This window comes from Balaenoptera acutorostrata, chromosome 4, assembly GCF_949987535.1.
Source record: "Balaenoptera acutorostrata chromosome 4, mBalAcu1.1, whole genome shotgun sequence".
Taxonomy (NCBI): domain Eukaryota; kingdom Metazoa; phylum Chordata; class Mammalia; order Artiodactyla; family Balaenopteridae; genus Balaenoptera; species Balaenoptera acutorostrata.
Window position 1 is genome coordinate 137,899,436 of NC_080067.1, and position 21,496 is coordinate 137,920,931.

Sequence of the window (21,496 nt, forward strand, 5' to 3'; positions counted from 1 at the left end):
ATAGGGACTAAGTCCATGGCCATAGCCACAAGAGTTGCCGTAGTAGTTGCAACACATGTTGTCAAGGGAAGTGGATTCAGGTGGGTTGCAAGAGGATGTTTCTGAAGTGTGGGTGTCGTCTACTTCCCATGGACCTTTATATACTGCCAGTAATTGGCAGAGCATACCATTCATTCCCTGACATAGACAACAAATATGCAAGCAACCATTATATGCCAGTCACGGGTGACAATCAGCAATAGTTCCTTTAAAAGGAGCTCGTTAGTTTGAATACTCCAGTTTTATTTAAAGAGCATCATTTTCATTTGTTCTGCTGAAGAATTGTCTCAGTAGAATCATGTGCCCAATAACTGATTTGGGGGTTGGGTTGTTTGATTTTTTTTGCCTCTGAGTTGTATGAGATGTTTGTATAATTTGGACATTAACACCTAGTCAGTCACATCACTTGCAAATATTTTCTCACATTTCATAGGTTGTCTTTTTATCTTCTCCACTGCTTCCTTTGCTGTGCAAAACCTTTTAAGTGTAATTATGTCCCATTTGTTTATTTTTGCTTTTATTTCTTTGGCCTTGGGATACAGATCCAAAAAAGTAATGCTACATTTTATGTCAAAGAGTGTTCTGCCTATGTTTTCTTCTAAGAGTTTTATATTTTCACGTCTTACATTGAGGTCTTTAGCCCATTTTGAATTTGTTTTTGTATATGGGGTGAGGGAATGTTCTACTCGCACTGTTATATATATGGCTGTCCAGTTTTCCCAGCACCACTTGTTGAAGAGACGGTCTTTTCTCTTTGTATATTCCTGCCTCTTTTGTCATAGATTACTTGATCATATGTGTGTGCGATTATTTCTGGGCTCTGTCTTCTGTTCCACTGACCTATGTGTCTGTGTTGGAGCAAATACCACCCTGTAGTATAGTCTGAAGTCTGGTAGGGTTGAACCTCTAGCTTTGTCCTTTATTATGAAGAGTGCTTTGAAAACTGGGGGTCTTTTGTTGTCCTAGTTTTAGAAATAGTTGTTCTATGAATTTTAGGGTTGTTTAAGGATTATTTGTCCTACTTCTGTGAATTTTAAAAATATTTGTTCTAGTTCTGTGAAAAATGTCACAGGTGTTTTGATAGGGATTGCATTAAATCTGTAGACTTCATTGGGAGGTTTGGCCATTTTTATAATATTAGTTCTTCAAATCTAGGGACACAGGATATATTTCCTTTTCTTTATATCAATTTCAATTTGCTTCATCACATTTTATAGTTTTCAGAGTATAGGTATCTTACCGCCTTGTTTAAGTTTCTTCCTAGGTAATTTTTGATGCAGTTTTAAATGGGATTTGTTTACTTTCTCTTCCTAACATTTCCTCATTAGTGTATAGAAACACAACAGATTTCTGTATATTAATCTTGTATTTGTTTATTGGTTCTAATGGTTTTTGGGTGGAGACTGTAGAGTTCTCTATAGGAAGTACCATATCATCGGCAAATAGTTACGGTGTTAACTCTTCCTTTCCAATCTGCATACATTTAATTTCTTTTTCTGATGACTCCTGCGGCTAGAACTTCCAATTTAAGTAGAAGGGGCGACAGTCATCATCCTTGTCTCCTTCCTGAATTGAGGAGGAAGGCTTTCACCTTTTCACCATTCAGTATTGTGTTGGCTGTTGGTTTGTCGTAAATGGCCTTTATTATGTTAAGGTATTTTCCCTCTACACCCACTTTGGGAAGGATTTTTATCATGAATCGAAGTTGAATTTTTTCAAATGCTTTTTCTGCATCTATTGATGTGATCATGTGATTTTGGTCTTTCTTTTTGTTGATGTGGTGTATCACATTGATTGATTTGCACATGCTAATCCATCCTTGTGCCCCTGGAATAAATCCAACTTGATCATGCCGTATGATCCTTTTTTGTATTATCGGATTTGTTTTGCTAATATTTTGTTCAGGACTTTTGCATCTATTGTTCATCGAAGATATTAGACTATAATTTTCTTTTTTCTCTAATCTCTCTGTCTGGTTTTGCTATCAGGGTAATGGTGGCCTTGTCGAATGAATTTGGGAGTGTTTGCTCATCTTCCGTTTTTTGGAACATTTTGAGAAGGATTGGTATAAGTTCTTCTTTTTAGGTTTGATAGAATTCCCCTGTGAAGCTCTCTGGTCCTGGACTTTTGTTTGCTGGGAGTGTTTCAAATTACAGATTCGACTTCACTTCTAGTGATCAATCTGTTCAAATTTTCTGTTTCTTCTTGATTCAGTCTAGTCATTCTGTATGTTTCTAGAAATTCGTCTGTTTCTTCTAGGCTGTCCAATTTGTTGGCATATAACTGTTCATAGTATTGCTTATGATGTTTTGTATGTCTGTGGTATCCGCTGTTATTTCTCCTCTTTCCTTTCTGATCAAAATTAAAGTAACTTTTTATAGTAACAATTATGAAATCCAAGTTGGAAGGGAGTATAAACTCTGGAAGGTGATTCCTTCTACTGGAATCCCACGTTTCCACAACACAAAATGAGCTATGATCCAGTAGTCTATAGAGTGGCTTCAACCGGAATTTTCACGAAGCTGCTGATTTCATTTTCTGAGAACATTCGTGATTAGAAAATTTTCTTTCAGTTGAGAAATCTTTCTACCTATTGTTTTCTGATAGTCGTCACTGGTCTAATCTGATCACTCTGCTATGCTTAATCCACAACAATAAACATAAAGAAAATATACCTCCACTCCAATTTTTGTTATTCTTCAGTTTCTTTCCTTTTCTGTCATCTTTTACATTCAAAACGATCAATTTTACTTCACAAATTACCTGGGATACGCACGTAACTTTTCAATACCCTGCCAACACACACTTTCTTTCCACAATACCCATGGGTTAGTGAAAATTCTTCTATCTTTACTGCATTACTTCGAATACCTTTCCATTCAAACATCTGGATATTGAGGCAAAACAAGAGAAACCATATCTATTCTGTACATCACTGCATAATCAGCTCTGACAACAGTGCCTGGCACATAACTTACACTCAAACAATATTTCTCCGATAAGAATATGAAGGCAAACATTTGTGTGGCACATATAAATTATAGGATACTTGTAAATATTATCACCCTTTTCTCACTTCTGTAGAGCTGAGTGTCTCAGACGTTCTTTAACTAAGGAGTCACAACACTTTTGACTTTGAAAGTATGGTAAGAGTTCGTGAAGACTCTTTTCTGGATATATAAGTTAACTCATACATGCCTAATAAATCATATTCTGCCAGAACTTCACGGACTTCTTTTCCCACTTTACACTTGCTACTGCCCTTTCTAATCTTCCTTTGCCATTGGCATCAGCTCATCACAACTTCAAAATACCTCCCTGAACTATCCCTCTGATACTTCGATCCTTACTCTCTTTCCCATAAACCGGTGTTAGTCCCCCCTCCCAACTGTCAGTTGGAAATTATCTTAATTATTTTTTACTGTTTGTTTTTCTATCTTAACGTCCTAGAATATAAACACTGTGAGAGCAAGTAACTTGTCTATAATTTTCCTACTTTGTCTTCACTAAGATGAGGCCCTTTCTAAACTACTCAAAACTATTTGCCAATTAAGTGACCGAAATCAATTTCCTCAACCACGATATATGAAAACAAATACATTTTCAGTTCCATCAAAAGCAGGTGATATAAGAGAATATGTTTATTCTCACTTATCTGTTGCTTAGTTCTTTATTCTCGTGTTTTCCATACCTATGTCTAATTCTAATTCCTCATTAATTCTGGAAAATATCTCTTCAATTCCTTTAAGCACTCAGGGCACCTCTTCTCTGCCTTGGACTCTGCATTAACATCCTGAATAAAGTGTCATTCCCCCTCCTCTTTCCCCTCCAGCTCCAACCTAGACAAAGGGGGATCTGCAAAGCACAGTAGTGAAATACTGTGAGATTTGTGCCTGGGTATATGAGCGCCTGAGTATGTGAGAAACAAGAAATAGGAGAAGACATTTTTTCGGGTGCAAATGCAAGAAGAAATGCTTGTATTATATCAAGGAAGAACTCAAGGTTCAGGCAAGATATTACCCAACTTTCACCAGAGGCCATAACATCTCAAAAAATGACTAATTCACAAGCAAGTACACAAAGGTTTGTTAGCAACAATGCACCTTTTTTATTGAGAATAAGTGATTTCCCCAACTGTAGGATGTTAGGATCATCAACACAGTCATAACCGGGAATCAGAGATTAAGGAAGTTGAAGGCTAACTTTCGGACAATAAGCAGACGCTATCATGGAACCTCAAGCCACAAAGATGTCAATCTAAAAATGGGTAGATGGAGGTCAAAGCCTCTGTTAGGCATGTAGTTTCCTGGATATAGAAATCATGGGTTATAGATCCTTGAATCTCATTATCTTTAGATGTGTCATTTCAGGAACACACGAGGTTTGGATGGTGATGTTTTAGCAGCAAGAAGAATAACATCTCCAGTAGCAAACTGGCCAGTAGCAGCAGTAGCCAGTGTCATATCCACAGCCATATCCTGTTCCATAAACACAGCCATAAGGGGAGCCATATCCACAGCCGTATCCTGAGCCATATCCACAGCCATAGCGAGTCCCATATCCACAGCTGTAATAGAGACTAAATCCACGGCCATAGCCACAAGAGTTGCTGTAGTAGTTGCAACACATGTTGTCAAGGGAAGTGGATTCAGATGGGTTGCAAGAGGATGTTTCTGAAGTGTGTGTGTCGTCTACTTCCCCTGGACCTTTTTATACTGCCAGTAATTGGCAGAGCATACCATTCATTCCTTGACGTAGACAACAAATATGTAAGCAACCATTATGTTCCAGTCACTGTTGACAATCAATAATGATTTGCTTAGACTATCTTGTTATTTTGGAGACTTCATTTTATTTAAAGAGCATCATTTTAATATGCTCTGCCAAAGAATTGTCTGTGTAGAATCATGTGCCCAGTAACTTGTACCCATTTTCCAAACTTCCTATCATTTAATATATATCTTATAGTAAAAGGTTTGGGTGGAAATATTAAACAAATATTGCTCCTTTTTGTCTTTCCTCTTTACTTTCACATCTGCGTCTGTCCACATGAACACAAAATATTTCTGTCCATTTTTTTGAATCATTGCAACTTCTTACCAGGCTTTTCCCCCCCAGATACCTACATGCCAGGTATTGAATCTCATCTTGTGTAGAAACCAAAGATGCTGCTAATTCTACCGGGCACAAAACAGCCCCCAAGAAGAAAAAATATCTGTTCCAAAATGTCATTAGTGCTATGAATAGAAATCTTGGTTTACCCCTATGCATTTATAAATATGCTTCTTATATACCTATAGATGTTTAAATCCAAACATACCCTATCTACCCACTCTAAACAAATACTTGACCTTTCCATTACCAAACATGTAGTCCAAAAAGTATAGTTTTTGTTTGTTTGTTTGTTTGGTTGGGGAGATTTTTTGCTTATGTTACCTGTATATCACCATTTTCAGAATTAGACAGTCTCCAAAATTTAAGTTTTTTTATTACTATTGAAGTATAGTTGATCTACAATATTGTGTTAGTTTCAGGTGTAGAGCATAGTGATTCAGTATTTTTGAAGATTATACTTTATTAAAGGTTATTAAAAGATAATGGGTATAATTCCCTATGTATACAGTATATCATTGTTGCTTATCTACTTTATATATAGTAGTTTGCATCAGTTAATCCCACGGCCCTAATTTGGCCCTCCTCCTTCTCGATTCCCTTTGGTAACCACAAGTTTCTTTTCTATATCCGTGATTCTTATTCTTCTGTTTTGCATATACATTCACTTCTATAATTTTTAGATTCCTCATATAAGTGCTATCATACAGTATTTTTCTTTCTCTGCCTGATTTATTTCCCTGTTTGACTTATTTCACTAAGCATAATATTTTTAGGTCTATCCATTTTTCTGCAAAGGGCAGTATTTCATTCTTTTTTATGGCTGTGTAATACCCCATTGTATGCATTGGATATATTCAATCATCTGTTGATGGGCACTTGAGCTGTTTCTATCTGTTGGATATTTTCAATAGTGCTGCTATGAACATGGGAGTGCATGTATTTTTTCAAATTAGTGTATTAATTTTTTCCTGATATATACCCAGGAGTGGAATTGCTGAATCACATGGTAGTTCTATTTTTAGATTTTAAGGAATTTCCGTAATATTTTCCCTAGTGGTAGTACCAATTTACATTCCCACCAACAGTGTATAAGCGTTCCCTTTTCTCCCCATCCTCTCCAACATATGTTAGTTGTAGATTTTTGATGATAGCCATTCTGACAGGTGTGAGGTGATATCTCATTGTTGTCTTGACTTGAATTTCTCTAATAATTTGTGATGTTGAGCATCTTTTATTATGCCTGTTAGCTGTCTGTATGTCTTCTTTGGGCAAAATGTCTGTTCAGGTCTTCTACCCATTTTTTGATTGGGTTGTTTGGTTTTTTTATATTGAGTTGTATGAGTTATTTATATAATTTGGATATTAACACCTTATCAGTCACATCATTTGCAAATATTTTCTTGCATTTCATAAGTTGTCTTTTCATCTTTTCAACTGCTTCCTTTGTTGTGCAAAACCTTTTAAGTGTAATTATGTCTCATTTGTTTACTTTTGCTTTTTTTTATTTACTTATTTTTTTGCCGTAGGACACAGATCCAAAAAAAATAAATAATGCTACAATTTATGTCAAAGAGTGTGCTTCCTATGTTTTCTCCTAAGAGTTTTATATTTTCAGGTCTTACATTTAGGTCTTTAACCCATTTTGAGTTTATTTTTGATATGGTGTGAGGGAATGTTCTAATCTCATTGTTCTACATTTTGCTGTCCAGTTTTCCCAGTACCATTTGTTCAAGAGACTGTCTTTTCTCCACTGTATATTCTGCCTCCTCTGTCATAGATTAATTGATCATAGGTGTGTGAGATTATTTCTGGGCTCTGTATTCTGTTCCACTGACCTATGTGTCTGTTTTTGTGCCAATACCATGCTGTTTTGATTACTGTACCTTTGTACTATAGTCTGAGGTCTGGGAGGGTTGAATGTCCAGCTTTGTTCTTTTTCTCTAAAGAGTGCTTTGGCAGTTGGGGGTCTTTTGTTCTTCTAGTTTTAGGAATATTTTTCTATGAATGTTAGAATTATTTAATGATTATTTGTTCTAGTTCTGTGAATTTTAGGATTATCTGGTCTAGTTCTATGGAAAATGTCAAAAGTATTTTGATAGGGATTGCATTAAATCTGTAGATTTCTTTTGGAGGTATGGTCATTTTAATAATTTTAATTGTTCCAATCCAAGGACACAGGATATATTTCCATTTCTTTGTATAATTTTCAATTTCCTTCAGTGCTATACTTTTCAGAGTATAGGTCTTTCACCTCCTTGTTTAAGTTTATTCCTAGGTATTTTTGATGCAATTTTCAATGGGATTTACTTTATCTTCCTAATATTTTATTATTAGTATATAGAAACACAACAGATTTCTGTATATTAATCTTGTATCATGCAACCTTCTGAATTCATTTATTGGTTCTAATGGTTTTTGGGTGGAGACTTTAGAGTTCTCTATATAAAGTACCACATCATCTGCAAATAGTTATGGTGTTACCTCTTCCTTTCCAATCTGGATATTTTATTTCTTCTTGTTGTTTGCTGTGGCTAGGACTTCCAATTCTATGTCAAATAGAAGTGGCAAGAGTGATGTGATCATCCTTGTCTTATTCCTGAATGTAGCAGGAAGGCTTTCATCTTTTCACCATTGAGTATTATATTGGTTGTGTGTTTGTCATAAATAGCCTTTACTACATTGAGATATTTTCTCTCTACACCCACTTTGATGAGCGTTATTATCATAAATTGGTGTTGAATTTTTTCAAATGCTTTTTCTGCATCTATTGATGTGATCATGTGATTTTTGTCTTTTTTTTTTTTTTAATGTGGTGTGTCACATTGATTTACTTGCATATGTTAAGCCATCCTTGTGACCCTGGAATAAATACAACTTGATCATGGTATATGAACTTTTTCTGTACTATTGAATTTGGTTTGCTAAAATATTGTTGAGGATTTTGTATCCATATTCTTCAAAAATATTGGGCTATAATTTTCTTTTTTCTGTAGTGTCTTTGTCTAGTTTTGGTATTGGGGCAATGGTGGCCTTGTTGAATGAATTTGGGAGTGTTCCTTCATCTTCAATTTTTTGGAAGAGATTGAGAAGGATAGGTATCATTCTTCCTTATATGTTTGGTAGAATTCCCCTGTGAAATCCTCCAGTGCTGGACTTTTATTAGCTGGGAGTTTTTTGAATTACAGGTTCAATTTTACTTCGAGTGATCAGTCTGTTCAAATTGTCTGCTTCTTCTTGACTCAGTCTCAGCATTCTGTATGTTTCTAGAAATTTGTCTGTTCCTTCTAGGATGTCCAATTTGTTGACATGTAACTTTTTATAGTATTCTCTTGTCATTTTCTGTATGTTTGTGGTATCACTTGTTATTTCTCCTCTTTCATTTCTTATCAAAATTAAAGTAACTTTTCTATAGTAACAACAAGGAAATCCAAGTTGGAAGGGAGTAAAAACTCCAGAAGATGATTCCTTCTACTGGGCACTCACATTTTGAAACAAAAAATGAGTTGTGATGCAGTAGTTTATGGAATGCCTTCAACAGGAATTTTCACAAAGCTGTCAATTTCACTTTCTGAGAACATCAATTATTAGCCAAATTTCTTCCAGTTAATGAATATATCTTATTTATGATACTGGTCATTGGTATAATCTGATCACTCTGCTATGTTTAATCCATAACAATAGGCGTAAAGAAAATACCAATATATCTCCATTCCAATTTTTATTATTCTTCAATTTCTTTCTTTTTCTGTCATCATTTAAATTCAAAACTATCAGTGTTATTTCACAAATTCTCTGGATTAGACACTTTATTTTTCAATACCACTGCCAACACACACTTTCTGATGACTATACTCCTGGATTATTGAAAAGTCTTCTATCTTTATTGAATTACTTCTAATACCTTTCAATTCAAACATCTCCATATTGATCCAAAACAAAAAATATATATATCTATTCTATACATCACTGAATAATCATCTCTCACAACAGTGCCTGGCACATGGTTTGCACTCAATCAATATTTCTCCAATAAGAAAATGTATGAAGTCAAACATTTGTGTGGCACATGTAACTTGTAGTATATTTGTAAATATTATCACCATTTTCTCATTTCCATAAAGCTGAGTGTCTCAAATGTTCTTTAACTAAGGAGTCACAACATTTCAGATTTTGAAGGTATGTTAAGAGCTAGTGTGTGAAGATTCTCTTCTGGATATACAAATTATCTCATACATACTTAATAAATCATATTTTTCCAAAACTTAGTTAACTTCTCGCACCCCTTACACTTACTACTGTACTTTCCAGTCTTTCTTTGCAATTGACATCAGCTCATTTGTCACAAGTTCAAAATTCCTCCCTGAACTATCCCTCTAACACTTCAGTCCTTACTCTCTTTCCCATTAAGCTGTTTATTCCCCCCATCCCAACTGTCAGTTTGAAATTTTCTTAATTATTTTTTACTTTTTTATCTTCACATACTAGAATGTAAACATTGTGAGAGCAGGAAACTTGTCTATAATTTTCCTACTGTGTCTTCATTGTATAGAATGAGACTCTTTCAAAACTACTCAAAACTATTTGTCAATTAAGTGACTTGAATAAATTTCCTCAATCTCAATAAATATGTGCAAATAAATATATTTGCAATTCCATCATAAGCAGATGATACAGTAGAATAATTTTATTCTAACTTATCCTTTCCTAGCTCTCTTTTCTTCATGTACTTTAATACTTAGCTCTGCTTATAATTTCTCATTAATTCTGGCAAGTATCTCTTCAATTCCATTATTCCTTTAAGCACTCAGGCCACCTTTTCTCTACCTTAGACTTTGCATTAACATCCTGCTTAAAGTGTCATTCCTCCTCTTTTCCCCTCCAGCTCCGTCCCATACACAGAGCAGTTTGCAAAGCACACTGAAATACTGTGAGATTTGTGCTTGAGTATGTGAGTGCCTGAGCATGTGGGATACGAGAAATAAGTGGAGAGGTATTATTTCTGATGCAAATATAAGAAGAAATGCTTATATTATATCAAGGAAAAACTCAAGATTCAGGCAAGATATTAGTCCAATTTTCAACAGAGGCCATAACACTTCAAAAAAGACTAATTCACAAACGAATACACAGAGATTTGTTAGAAACAATGAACAATTCTTATTGATAGCAAGGGATTTCCCCAACAATAGGATGTTAGGATCATCAAAACAGAGAATCAGAGATTAAGGTAGTAAAGGCTAACAATTGGAAAATAGGCAAATAATACCACCATGGACTTCAGGCCACAAAGATGACAATCTAAAAATTGGTAGCTGGAGGTCAATACATCTGTCAGACATGTAATTTCTTGGATATAGAAATTGTGTCCTAAAGATCTTTGAATCAGCATTATCTTTAGATGTCTTTACAGAAGCGAATGGACCTTGGATGGTGATGTTCTAGTAGCAAGAAGAATAACATCTCCTATAGCAAACTGGCCGGTAGCTGCAGTAGCCAGTACCAGAGCCATATCCACAGCCATAGTAGGAGCCATATCCACAGCCATATCTTGTTCCATAGCCACAGCCATAATGGGAACCATATCTACAGCCACATCCATAGCCATAATAAGGACTAAACCCACAGTCATAGCTGTTTCCACACCCGTAGTCACAGGAATTGCCGTAGTAGTTGCAAAACATGTTGTCAAGGGAAGTGGATTCAGGTGGGTTGCAAGAGGATGTTTCTGAAGTGTGTGTGTCGTCTACTTCCCATGGACCTTTATATACTGTCAGTAATTGGCAGAGCATAACATTCATTCCTTGACACAGGCAACAAATATGTAAGCAACCATTATGTGCCAGTCACTGTTGACAATTAATAATGATTTGCTTAAAATAGCTCATTGTTTTGGAGACTCCAGTTTTTTTTTTTTTAATCTATATTTTTTATACAGCAGGTTCTTATTAGTTATCTATTTTATACATATTAGTGTATATATATCTATCCCAATCTCCCAATTCGTCCCACCACTATCACACACACACACCCCCACCCTGCTTTCCCCTTTTGGTGTCCATATGTTTGTTCTCTACATCTGTGTCTCTATTTCTGCCTTGCAAACTGGTTCATCTATATCATTTTTCTAGATTCCACATATATACATTAATATACAATAATTGTTTTTCTCTTTCTGACTTACTTCACTCTGTATGACAGTCTCTAGGTCCATCCAAGTCCCTACAAATGACCCAATTTCGTTCCTTTTTATGGCTGAGTAATATTCCATTGTATATATGTACCACATCTTCTTTATCCATTCATCTGTCGATGGGCATTTAGGTTGTTTCCATGTCCTGGCTATTGTTAATACTGTTGCAATGAACATTGGGTTGCATGTGTCTTTTTCAATTATGGTTTTCTCTGGGTATATGCCCAGTAGTGGGACTGCTGAGTCATATGGTAATTCTACCTTTAGTTTTTTTAAGGAACATCCATACTGTTCTCCATAGTGGCTGTATCAATTTACATTCCCACCAACAGTGCAAGAGGGTTCCCTTTTCTCCACACCTTCTCCATCATTTGTTGTTTGTAGATTTTCTGATGGTGCCCATACTAACTGGTGTGAGGTGATACCTCATTGTAGTTTTGATTTGCATTTCTCTAATAATTAGTGATGTTAAGCAGCTTTTCATGTGCCTCTTGGTCATCTGTATGTCTTCTTTGGAGAAATGTCTGTTTAGGTCTTCTGCCCATTTTTTGATTGCATTGTTTGTTTTTTTAATATTGAGCTGCATGAGCTGTTTATATATTTTGGAGATTAATCCTTTGTCCGTTGATTCAGTTGCAAATATTTTCTCCCATTCTGAAGGTTGTCTTCTCGTCTTGTTTATAGTTTCATTTGCTGTGCAAAAGCTTTTAAGTTTCATTAGGCCCCATTTTTTATTTTTGCTTTTATTTCCATTTCTCTAGGAGGTGGATCAAAAAGAATCTTGCTGTGATTTATGTCATAGAGTGTTCTGCTTATGTTTTCCTCTAAGAATTTTACAGTGTCTGGCTTACATTTGGGTCTTTAATCCATTTTGAGTTTATTTTTGTGTATGTTGTTAGGGAGTGTTCTAATTTCATTCTTTTACATGTAGCTGTCCAGTTTTGCCAGCACCACTTATTGAAGAGGCTGTCTTTTCTCCATGGTATATTCTTGCCTCTTTTATCAAAGATAAGGTGACCATATGTGCATGGGTTTATCTCTGGGCTTTCTATCCTGTTCCATTGATCTATAGTTCTGTTTTTGTGCCAGTACAATACTGTCTTGATTACTGTAGCTTTGTAGTATAGTCTGAAGTCACAGAGCCTGATTCCTCCAGCTCTGTTTTTCTTTCATGAGATTGCTTTGCTATTTGGGGTCTTTTGTGTTTCCAAAATTTTGTGCAATTTTTGGTTCTAGTTCTGTGAAAAATACCATTGGTAGTTAAATAGGGATTGCACTGAATCTGTAGATGGCTTTGGGTAGTATAGTCATTTTCACAATGTTGATTCTTCCAATCCAAGAGTATGGTATATCTCTCAATCTGTTTGTATCCTCTTTAATTTCTTTCATCAGTGTCTTATAGTTTTCTGCATACAGATCTTTTGTCTCCTTAGGTAGGTTTATTCCTAGGTATTTTATTCTTTTTGTTGCAATGGTAAATGGAAGTGTTTCCTTAAATTCTCTTTCAGATGTTTTGTCATTAGTGTATAGTAATGCAAGAGATTTCTGTACATTAATTTTGTTTACTGCTACATTACCAAATTCATTGATTAGCTCTACTAGTTTTCTGGTAGCATCTTTAGGATTCTCTATGAATAGTATCAAGTCATCTGCAAACAGTGACAGTTTTACTTCTTCTTTTCCATTTTGGATTCCTTTTATTTCTTTTTTCTCTCTGATTGCTGTAGCTAAAACTTCCAAAACTATGTTGAATAATAATGGTAAGCGTGGACAACCTTGTTTTGTTCCTGATCTTAGTGGAAATGGTTTCAGTTGTTCACCATTGAGAACAATGTTGGCTGTGGGTTTGTCGTATATGCCCTTTATTATGTTGAGGTAAGTGCCCCCTATGCCTACTTTCTTGAGAATTTTTATCATAAATGAGAGTTGAATTTTGTCAAAAGCTTTCTCTGCATCTATTGAGATCATTACATGGTTTTTCTCCTACAATTTGTTAATATGGTGTATCACATTGATTGATTTGCATACATTGAAGAATCCTTGCATTCCTGGGATAAACCCCACTTGACCATGGTGTATGATCCTTTTAATGTGCTGTTGTATGCTGTTTGCTAGTATTTTGTAGAGGATTTTTGCATCTATGTTCATCAGAGATATTGGCCTGTAATTTTTTTTTTTTCGTGACATCTTTGTCTGGTTTTGGTATCAGGGTGATGGTGGCCTCGTAGAATGAGTTGGGGAGTGTTCCTCCCTCTGCTATATTTTGAAAGAGTTTGAAAAGGATGGGTGTTAACTCTTCTCTAAATATTTAATAGAATTCGCCTGCGAAGCCATTTGGTCCTGGGCTTTTGTTTGTTGTAAGAGTTTTAATCACAGTTTCAATTTCAGTGCTTGTGATTGGTCTGTTTATATTTTCTCTTTCTTCCTGGTTCAGTCTCAGAAGGTTGTGCTTTTTAAGAATTTGTCCATTTCTTCCAGGGTGTCCATTTTATTGGCATATGTTTGCTTGTAGTAATCTCTCATGATCCTTTGTATTTCTGCAGTGTCGGTTTTTACTTCTCCTTTTTCATTTCTAATTCTGTTGAGTTCAGTCTTCCCCCTTTTTTTCTTTATGAGTCTTGCCAATGGTTTATCAATTTTGCTTATCTTCTCAAAGAACCAGCTTTTAGTTTTATTGATCTTTCCTACTGTTTCCTTCATTTCTTTTTCATTTATTTCTGATCTGATCTTTATGATTTCCTTCTTTCTGCTAACTTTGCAGGTTTTTTATTCTTCTTTCTCTAATTGCTCTAGGTGTAAGGTTATGTTGTTTATTTGAGATGTTTCTTGTTTCTTGAGGTAGGATTGTATTGCTATAAACTTCCCTCTTAGAAGTGCTTTTGCTGCATCCCATAGGTTTTGGGTCATCGTGTTTTCATTGTCATTTGTTTCTAGGTATTTTTTGATTTCCTCTTTGATTTCTTCAGTGATTTCTTGGTTATTTAGTAGTGTATTGTTTAGCCTCCATGTGATTGTATTTTTTACAGTTTTTTTCATGTAATTGATATCTAGTCTCATAGTGTTGTGGTTGGAAAAGATACTTGAAACGATTTCAATTTTCTTAAATTTACCAAGCCTTGATTTGCGACCCAAGATATGATTCTACCCTGGAGAATGTTCCATGGGCACTTGAGAAGAAAGTGTATTCTGTTGTTTTTGGAGAGAATGTCTTCTAAATATAAATTAAGTCCATCTTGTTTAATGTGTCATTTAAAGCTTGCGTTTCCTTATTTATTTTCATTTTGGCTGATCTGTTCATTGGTTAAAGTGGGGTGTTAAAGTCCCCTACTATGATTGTGTTACTGTCATTTTCCCCTTTTATGGATGTTAGCATTTGCCTTATGTATTGAGGTGCTCCTATGTTAGGTGCACAAATATTTACAATTGTTATATCTTCTTCTTGGATTGATCCCTTGATCATTATGTAGTGTCCTTCTTTGTCTCTTGTAATAGTCTTTATTTTAGAGTCTATTTTGTCTGATGTGAGAATTGCTACTCCAGCTTTCTTTTGCTTTCCATTTGCATGGAATATCTTTTTCCATCCCCTCACTTTCAGTCTGTATGTGTCCCTAGGTCTGAAGTGGGTGTCTTGTAGACAGCATATATATTGGTCTTGTTTTTGTTTCCATTCAGCCAGTCTATGTCTTTTGGTTGGAGCATTTAATCCATTTACATTTAAGGTAATTATAGATATGTATGTTCCTATACCATTTTCTTAATTGCTTTGGGTGTGTTATTGTAGGTCTTTTCCTTCTCTTGTGTTTCCTGCCTGGAGAGGTTCCCTTAGCATTTGTTGTAAAGCTGGTTTTGTTGTGCTGTATTCTCTTAGCTTTGCTTGTCTGTAAAGGTTTTAATTTCTCCTTTGAATATGAATGAGATCTTTGCTGTGTGGAGTCATCTTGATTGTAGGCTTTTCCCTTTCATCACTTTAAATATGTCCTGCCACTCCCTTCTGGCTTGCAGAGTTTCTGCTGAAAGATCAGCTGTTAACTTTATGGGGATTCCCGTGTATGTTATTTGTTGCTTTTCCCTTGCTGCTTTCATTATTTTTTCTTTGTATTAAATTTTTGGTAGTTTGATTAATATGTGGCTTGGTGTGTTTCTCCTTGCATTTATCCTGTAATGGACTCTCTGTGCTTCCTGGATTTGATTGACTATTTCCTTTCCCACATTAGGGAAGTTTTCAACTATAATCTTTTCAAATATTTTCTCAGTCCCTTTTTTTTTCTCTTCTTCTTCTGGGACCCCTATAATTCAAATGTTGGTATGTTTAATGTTGTCCCAGAGGTCTCTGAGACTGTCCTCAATTCTTTTCATTCTTTTTCTTTATTCTTTTCTCCGGTAGTTATTTCATCTTCCAGGTCAGTTATCCATTCTTCTGCCTGGGTTATTCAGCCACTGATTCCTTCTACAGAATTTTTAATTCATTTATTGCATTGTTCATCATTGTTTGTTTGCTCTTTATTTCTTCTAGGTCTCTTTAAAGGTTTCTTGTATTTTCTCCATTCTATTTCCAAGATTTTGGATCATCTTTACTATCATTACTCTGAATTCTTTTTCAGGTAGACTGCCTATTTCCTCTTCATTTGTTTGGTTAGGTGGGTTTTTACCTTGCTCCTTCATCTGCTGCTTATCTCTCTGTCTTCTCATTTTGCCTAACTTACTTTGTTTAGGGTCTCCTTTTCGCAGGCTGAAGGTTCATAGTTCCCATTGTTTTTGATGTCTCCCCCAAGTAGGTCAGGTTAGTTCAGTGGCTTGTGTAGGCTTCCTGGTGAAGGGGACTTGGATTTGGCCCTGCCTCTGCATGTAGGTCACCCTCTAGCGTCTATTCTTTGCCCAGACAGGAAGGGGTTAAAGGCGCAGCTGGTTAGGGGGCTCTCACTCACTCAGGCTGGGGAGAGGGAGGGGTACGGAATCCGGAGCAAGCCTGCAGCGGCAGAGACCTGTATGACGTTGCAACAGCCTGAGGCACGCCATGTGTTCTCCGAGGGTAGTTGTCCCTGGATCACGGGACTCTGGCAGTGGGGGCTGCACAGGCTCCCAGGAGAGGACGTGTGGAGAGTGGCCTGTGCTTGCACACAGGCTTCTTGGTGGCTGTAGCAGCAGCCTTAGTATTTCATGTCGGTCTCTGGTGTCCACGCTGATAGCCACGGCTCACACCCATCTCTGGAGCTCATTTTGGTGGTGCTCTGAATCCCCTCTCCTCACGTGCCCCAAAACCATGGTCTCTTGCCTCTTAGGCATTTCCAGACTTTTTCCCTGGACTCCGTCCTACCTAGCTGTGGTGCACTAGCCCCCTTCAGGCTGTGTTCACGCAGCCAAACCCAGTCCTCTCCCTGGGGTATGAACTCTGAAGCCCAAACCTCAGGTCCCAGCCCCCACTGGCCCCGGCAGGTGAGCAGACAAGCCTCTCAGGCTGGTGAGTGCTGGTTGGCACCATCCTCTGTGCAGGAATCTCTCCGCTTTGCCCTCTGCATCCCTGTTGCTGCGCTCTCCTCCGTGGCTCCGAAACGTCCCCCCTGCCCACCCCCTGTCCCCGCCAGTGAAGGGGTTTCCTAGTGTGTGGAAACTTATCCTCCTTCACAGCTCCCTCCCACTGGTGCAGGTCCCATCCTTATTCTTTGGTCTCTGTTTTTTCTTATTTCTTTTTCCCTACCCAGGTACGTGGGGAGTTTCTTGCCTTTTGTGAAGTCTGAGGTCTTCTGCCAGCATTCAGTAGGTGTTCTGTAGGAGCTGTTCCACATGTAGGTGTATTTTTGATGTATTTGTGGGGAGGAAGGTGATCTCCACATTTCACTCCTCTGCCATCTTGAAGGTCCTCGAAGTGACCTTTTATGGTGAAAACTATGAAATCCAAGTTGGAAGGGTGTATAAAGTCCAGAAGGTGATTCATTCTACTCGACACTCACATTTCAACAACACAAAATGCATTATGATCCAATAATTTATGGAATGCTTTCAACAGGAATCTTCACGGAGCTGCTGATTTCATTTTCTGAGAGCATTTATTATTAGGAAATTCTGTTTCAGTTGAGAAATCTTTCCACCTATATTTTCTGATATTGTTCACTGCTCTAATCTGATCACTCTGCTATGTTTAATCCCTGAGAATAGGCATAAAGAAAATATATTTTCATCTCAATTTTTATTAATCTTCAGTTTCTTTTCTTTTCTGTTTCCCTTGACATTAGAAACTATCAATTCTACTTCATAAATTCTCTGGTATAGACACTTTAATTTTCAATACCACTGCCAACACACCCTTTATGACCACAATATCCCTTTATTACTGAAAAGTCTTCTATCTTTATTGCATTACCTCTAATACCTTTCCATTCAAACCTCTGGATTTATCCATAACAACAGCAAAAATATCTATTCTGTGCATCACTGAATAACCTGCTCTGAGAATAGTGCCTGGCACATAATATGCACTCAATCAATATTTCTCCAATAAAAAGGGATGAATTAAGTCAAACACTGCTGTGTCAGTGTAAGGTATTTGGATAGATTATCATCATTTTTTAATTTCTTTAAAGCTAAATGTCTCAAATGTTCTTTAACTAAAGGAGTCACATTTCAGATTTTGAAGGTATATTAAGAGTTAAGATGTGAAGACTCTTTCCTGGATATATAAATTATCTCATGCATGCTTAATAAATTATATTCTTCCAAAACTTAGTGAACTTCTCTCCCCCCCTTACACTTACTACTGTACTTTCTGTCTTTCTTTGCAATTGACATCAGTTCATTTGTCACAAGTTCAAAATTCCTCCCTGAATTATCCCTCTAACACTTCAATCCTTACTCTCTTTCCCGTTAAGCTGTTTTATTCCCCCCATCCCAACTGTCAGTTGGAAATTTTCTTTTAGTTATTTTTTACTTTTTTTATCTTCACATACTAGAATATAAACACTGTGAGAGCAGGAAATTGCCTTTAAATTTTCCTACTTTATCTCCACTGTCTAAGATGAGACCCTTTCAAAATTACTCAAAACTATTTGTCAGTTAAATGACAGAAATCAATCTCCTCATCCTCAATATATACAAATAAATTCACTTGCAATTCCATCAAAATCAGATGATATTATACATATTTTTATTCTAACTAACTTATTCGTTCCTTTGTTCTTTATTCTCATGTATTTAATACCTATCTCTGCTTCTAATTTCTCATTAAATCTGGATTTTTTTTTTTTTTATTTTTTTTTGGCAGTGTTGGGTCTTCGTTTCTGTGTGAAGGCTTTCTCTAGTTGCGGCAAGCGGGGGCCACTCTTCATCGCGGTGCGAGGGCCTCTCACTGTCTCGGCCTCTCTTGTTGTGGAGCACAGGCTCCAGACGCGCAGGCTCAGTAGTTGTGGCTCACGGGCCTAGTTGCTCCGCGGCATGTGGGATCTTCCCAGACCAGGGCTCAAACCCGTGTCCCCTGCACAGGCAGATTCTCAACCACTGCACCACCAGGGAAGCCCCTCTCATTAAATCTGGAAAGTATCTCTTTCATTCCATTACTCCTTTAAGCACTCAGGCCACCTCTCCTCTACCTGGGACTTTCTCATGACTACCTGAATATGTGTCATGCCTCCTCCACTTTCCCTTCCAGCTCCATCCTAGACACAGTGAGATTTGCAAAGCATGGTTCTGAAATACTGTGAGATTTGTGCTGAGCATGTGGGATATGAGAAATAGGTGGAGAAGGTATTATTTCTGATGCAAATATAAGAAGAAATGCTTGTATTATATCAAAGAAGAACTCAAGGCCCAAAAAAAACAGTTAGCCCAATCTTCAAAAGAAGCCATAACACCTGAAAAAAGACTGATTCACAAGCAAGTACACCGGGATTTGTTAGAAACAATGAACGATTTTTATTGAGAATAAGTGATTTTCCCAGCTATCGGATATTAGGATCATTAACACAGTCATAATGGAGAATCAGAGATTAAGGGAGTAAAGGCTAACATTTGGAAAAGAGTCAGATGATACCACCATGGAGCTTCAGGCCTCAAAGATGCCAATCTAGAAATGTGTAGTTGGATGTCAAAGCCTCTGTCAGGCATGTAATTTCTTGGATATAGAAATTGTGGGTAGCATCCTTGAACCAGCATTATCTTTTGATGTATTTAGTCAGAAGCAAACAAGGCTTGGATGGTGATATTCTAGCAGCAAGAAGAATAACATCTCCTATAGCAAACTGACCAGTAGCTGCAGTAACCAGTGCCAGAGCCATATCCACAGCCATATCTGGTTCCATAGCCGCAGTCATATCCACAGCCATAATAGGGGCTAAATCCACAGCCATAGCTGTTTCCACAGCCATAGCCACAGGAGTTGCTGTAGTAGTTGCAACACATGTTGTCAAGGGAAGTGGATTCAGGTGGGTTACAAGAGGATGTTTCTGAAGTGTGTGTCGTCTACTTCCCATGGACCTTTATATACTGTCAGTAATTGACAGAGCATACCATTCATTCCCTGACATGGACAACAAATATGTAAGCAACCATTATGTGCCAGTCACTGTTGACAATCAATACTGATTTGCTTAAAATAGCTTGTTGTTTTGGAGACTCCAGTTTTATTTAAAGAGCATCATGTTAATATGTTCTGCTGAAGAATTGTCTCAGTAGAATCATGTGTCCCAAAACTGATAATCATTTTCAAAGTCTCGTTTCATTTAATATCTATCTTATAAAACAAGCTTGTTGGGGAATGTAGGAAATTTTTGCCAGTTTTTCTCTCTCATCTTTCCAAAAGTCCTGCTTCCAGCCATAGGAAAAGTAATACTCCTATCTCCTTTCTTGACTTCTTGCCAGGCTTCTCCAACCCTCTCAGTGTTCCGTACCTCCTCCATGTCCAACTCTCCTCAAATCCCTAGAAACAGATCAACATCTGATCATTCAAAGCCAAGCCCATCCACTGGAAGAGTAACTACTTATAAGTGTGGAGACAGTGTGCTGTATGTAAATGTTTCTTGTTATATTTCCTTCTTCCATGTACCAGGCAAAGTAAGGTCCTTCACAGGTGGGGCAGCCCTCCTTTCTCTCCCATTTTTTGTAGCTACATAAGTATTATCAATACCGTTGAGGAGACTTTCACAACCTAACCAACTTTATTTGGCTGAAGAATCAGAAACGTCAGAACAGAGTCTAATTTTTTTCATATGCAGATCTTATCAGAGTTTTGCATTATGAGAGATTAGTGCATTCCTCTAATTCGATAAATCATTCTTTCCTTCTCCTATCACTACTGTTCCTTGTATGTTTAGTTCAGAAGCTAAAGTTTAGTAGATAACATTGATACCTACAGCAAAAGCCCACCCTCCTTATTCATTCATGACATAAAGTAGTACAAAACTCAATTTTGCCCTGTATTTATACGTACATTAATCAGAAGTTCTCAACCTTCTACAAAAATTTTCATTGTGATTTTGAAATATAATGTGTCCCCTTTCTTCCAAATAATCCTATCACATTTACCTTTTCAACATATAAAAGAGGAAAATAAGCATCATTTCTTCTGATATTAATGTTTTTCTTGCCACCTTAATTCTCAGCTAAAAAAAAATCTGTTTGCACATCAAAATTCAGATCTGTGATAAGTTCCTGCGAGGTGCCTTTCCTCACTGCTAACGTCTGGATTGGATCATCCTCCTCTTGGCTCCTATGTGAAGATACATGTCATAGCACTTGTCAAGGTTTATTGAAACAATGTCTTGCCTCACTAATTAAAATATGTCACTCTATACCAAACATCCAATCTCTCCCTGACCAAACATTCAGTCTAAAAAAAAATGTTGCTTTTTTTGTTTGTTTGGGGGGAGGGGGTTGTTTTATTTTGATTTGCTTGCTTATCTTACTTTCTGGGTTTTATTTAAATCAACATCTTCAGAATCAGGCAGACTCCAAAATTTACATTATTTTTTACTGTAACAACCATGAAATCCAAGTTGGAAGGGAATATAAGGTCAAGAAGATCATTCTTTTTACTGGATACTTGAATTTCAACAACAAAGGAATGAGTGGTGATTGAGTACTTTATTGAATGCCTTCAACAGGGATTTTCACAAAGCTGCCAATTTCAATTTTTGAGAACTTTCATTATTAGATATTTTTCCTTCA

General features: G+C 36.8%; 1 protein-coding gene across 1 annotated transcript; it reads right to left on the reverse strand.

The window, feature by feature from the left end:
* Nucleotides 1–4,437: 4,437 nt before the first annotated feature.
* On the reverse strand, nucleotides 4,438–19,732 carry LOC103010793 (keratin-associated protein 21-1-like). The gene is made up of 3 exons (XM_057544944.1): nucleotides 19,629–19,732; nucleotides 10,654–10,803; nucleotides 4,438–4,612 (listed from the first exon to the last, which is right to left on the reverse strand). Exons 1-3 carry the CDS (start codon nucleotides 19,730–19,732, stop codon nucleotides 4,438–4,440), a joined length of 429 nt encoding a protein of 142 aa, XP_057400927.1.
* Between the last annotated feature and the right edge of the window lie 1,764 nt (nucleotides 19,733–21,496).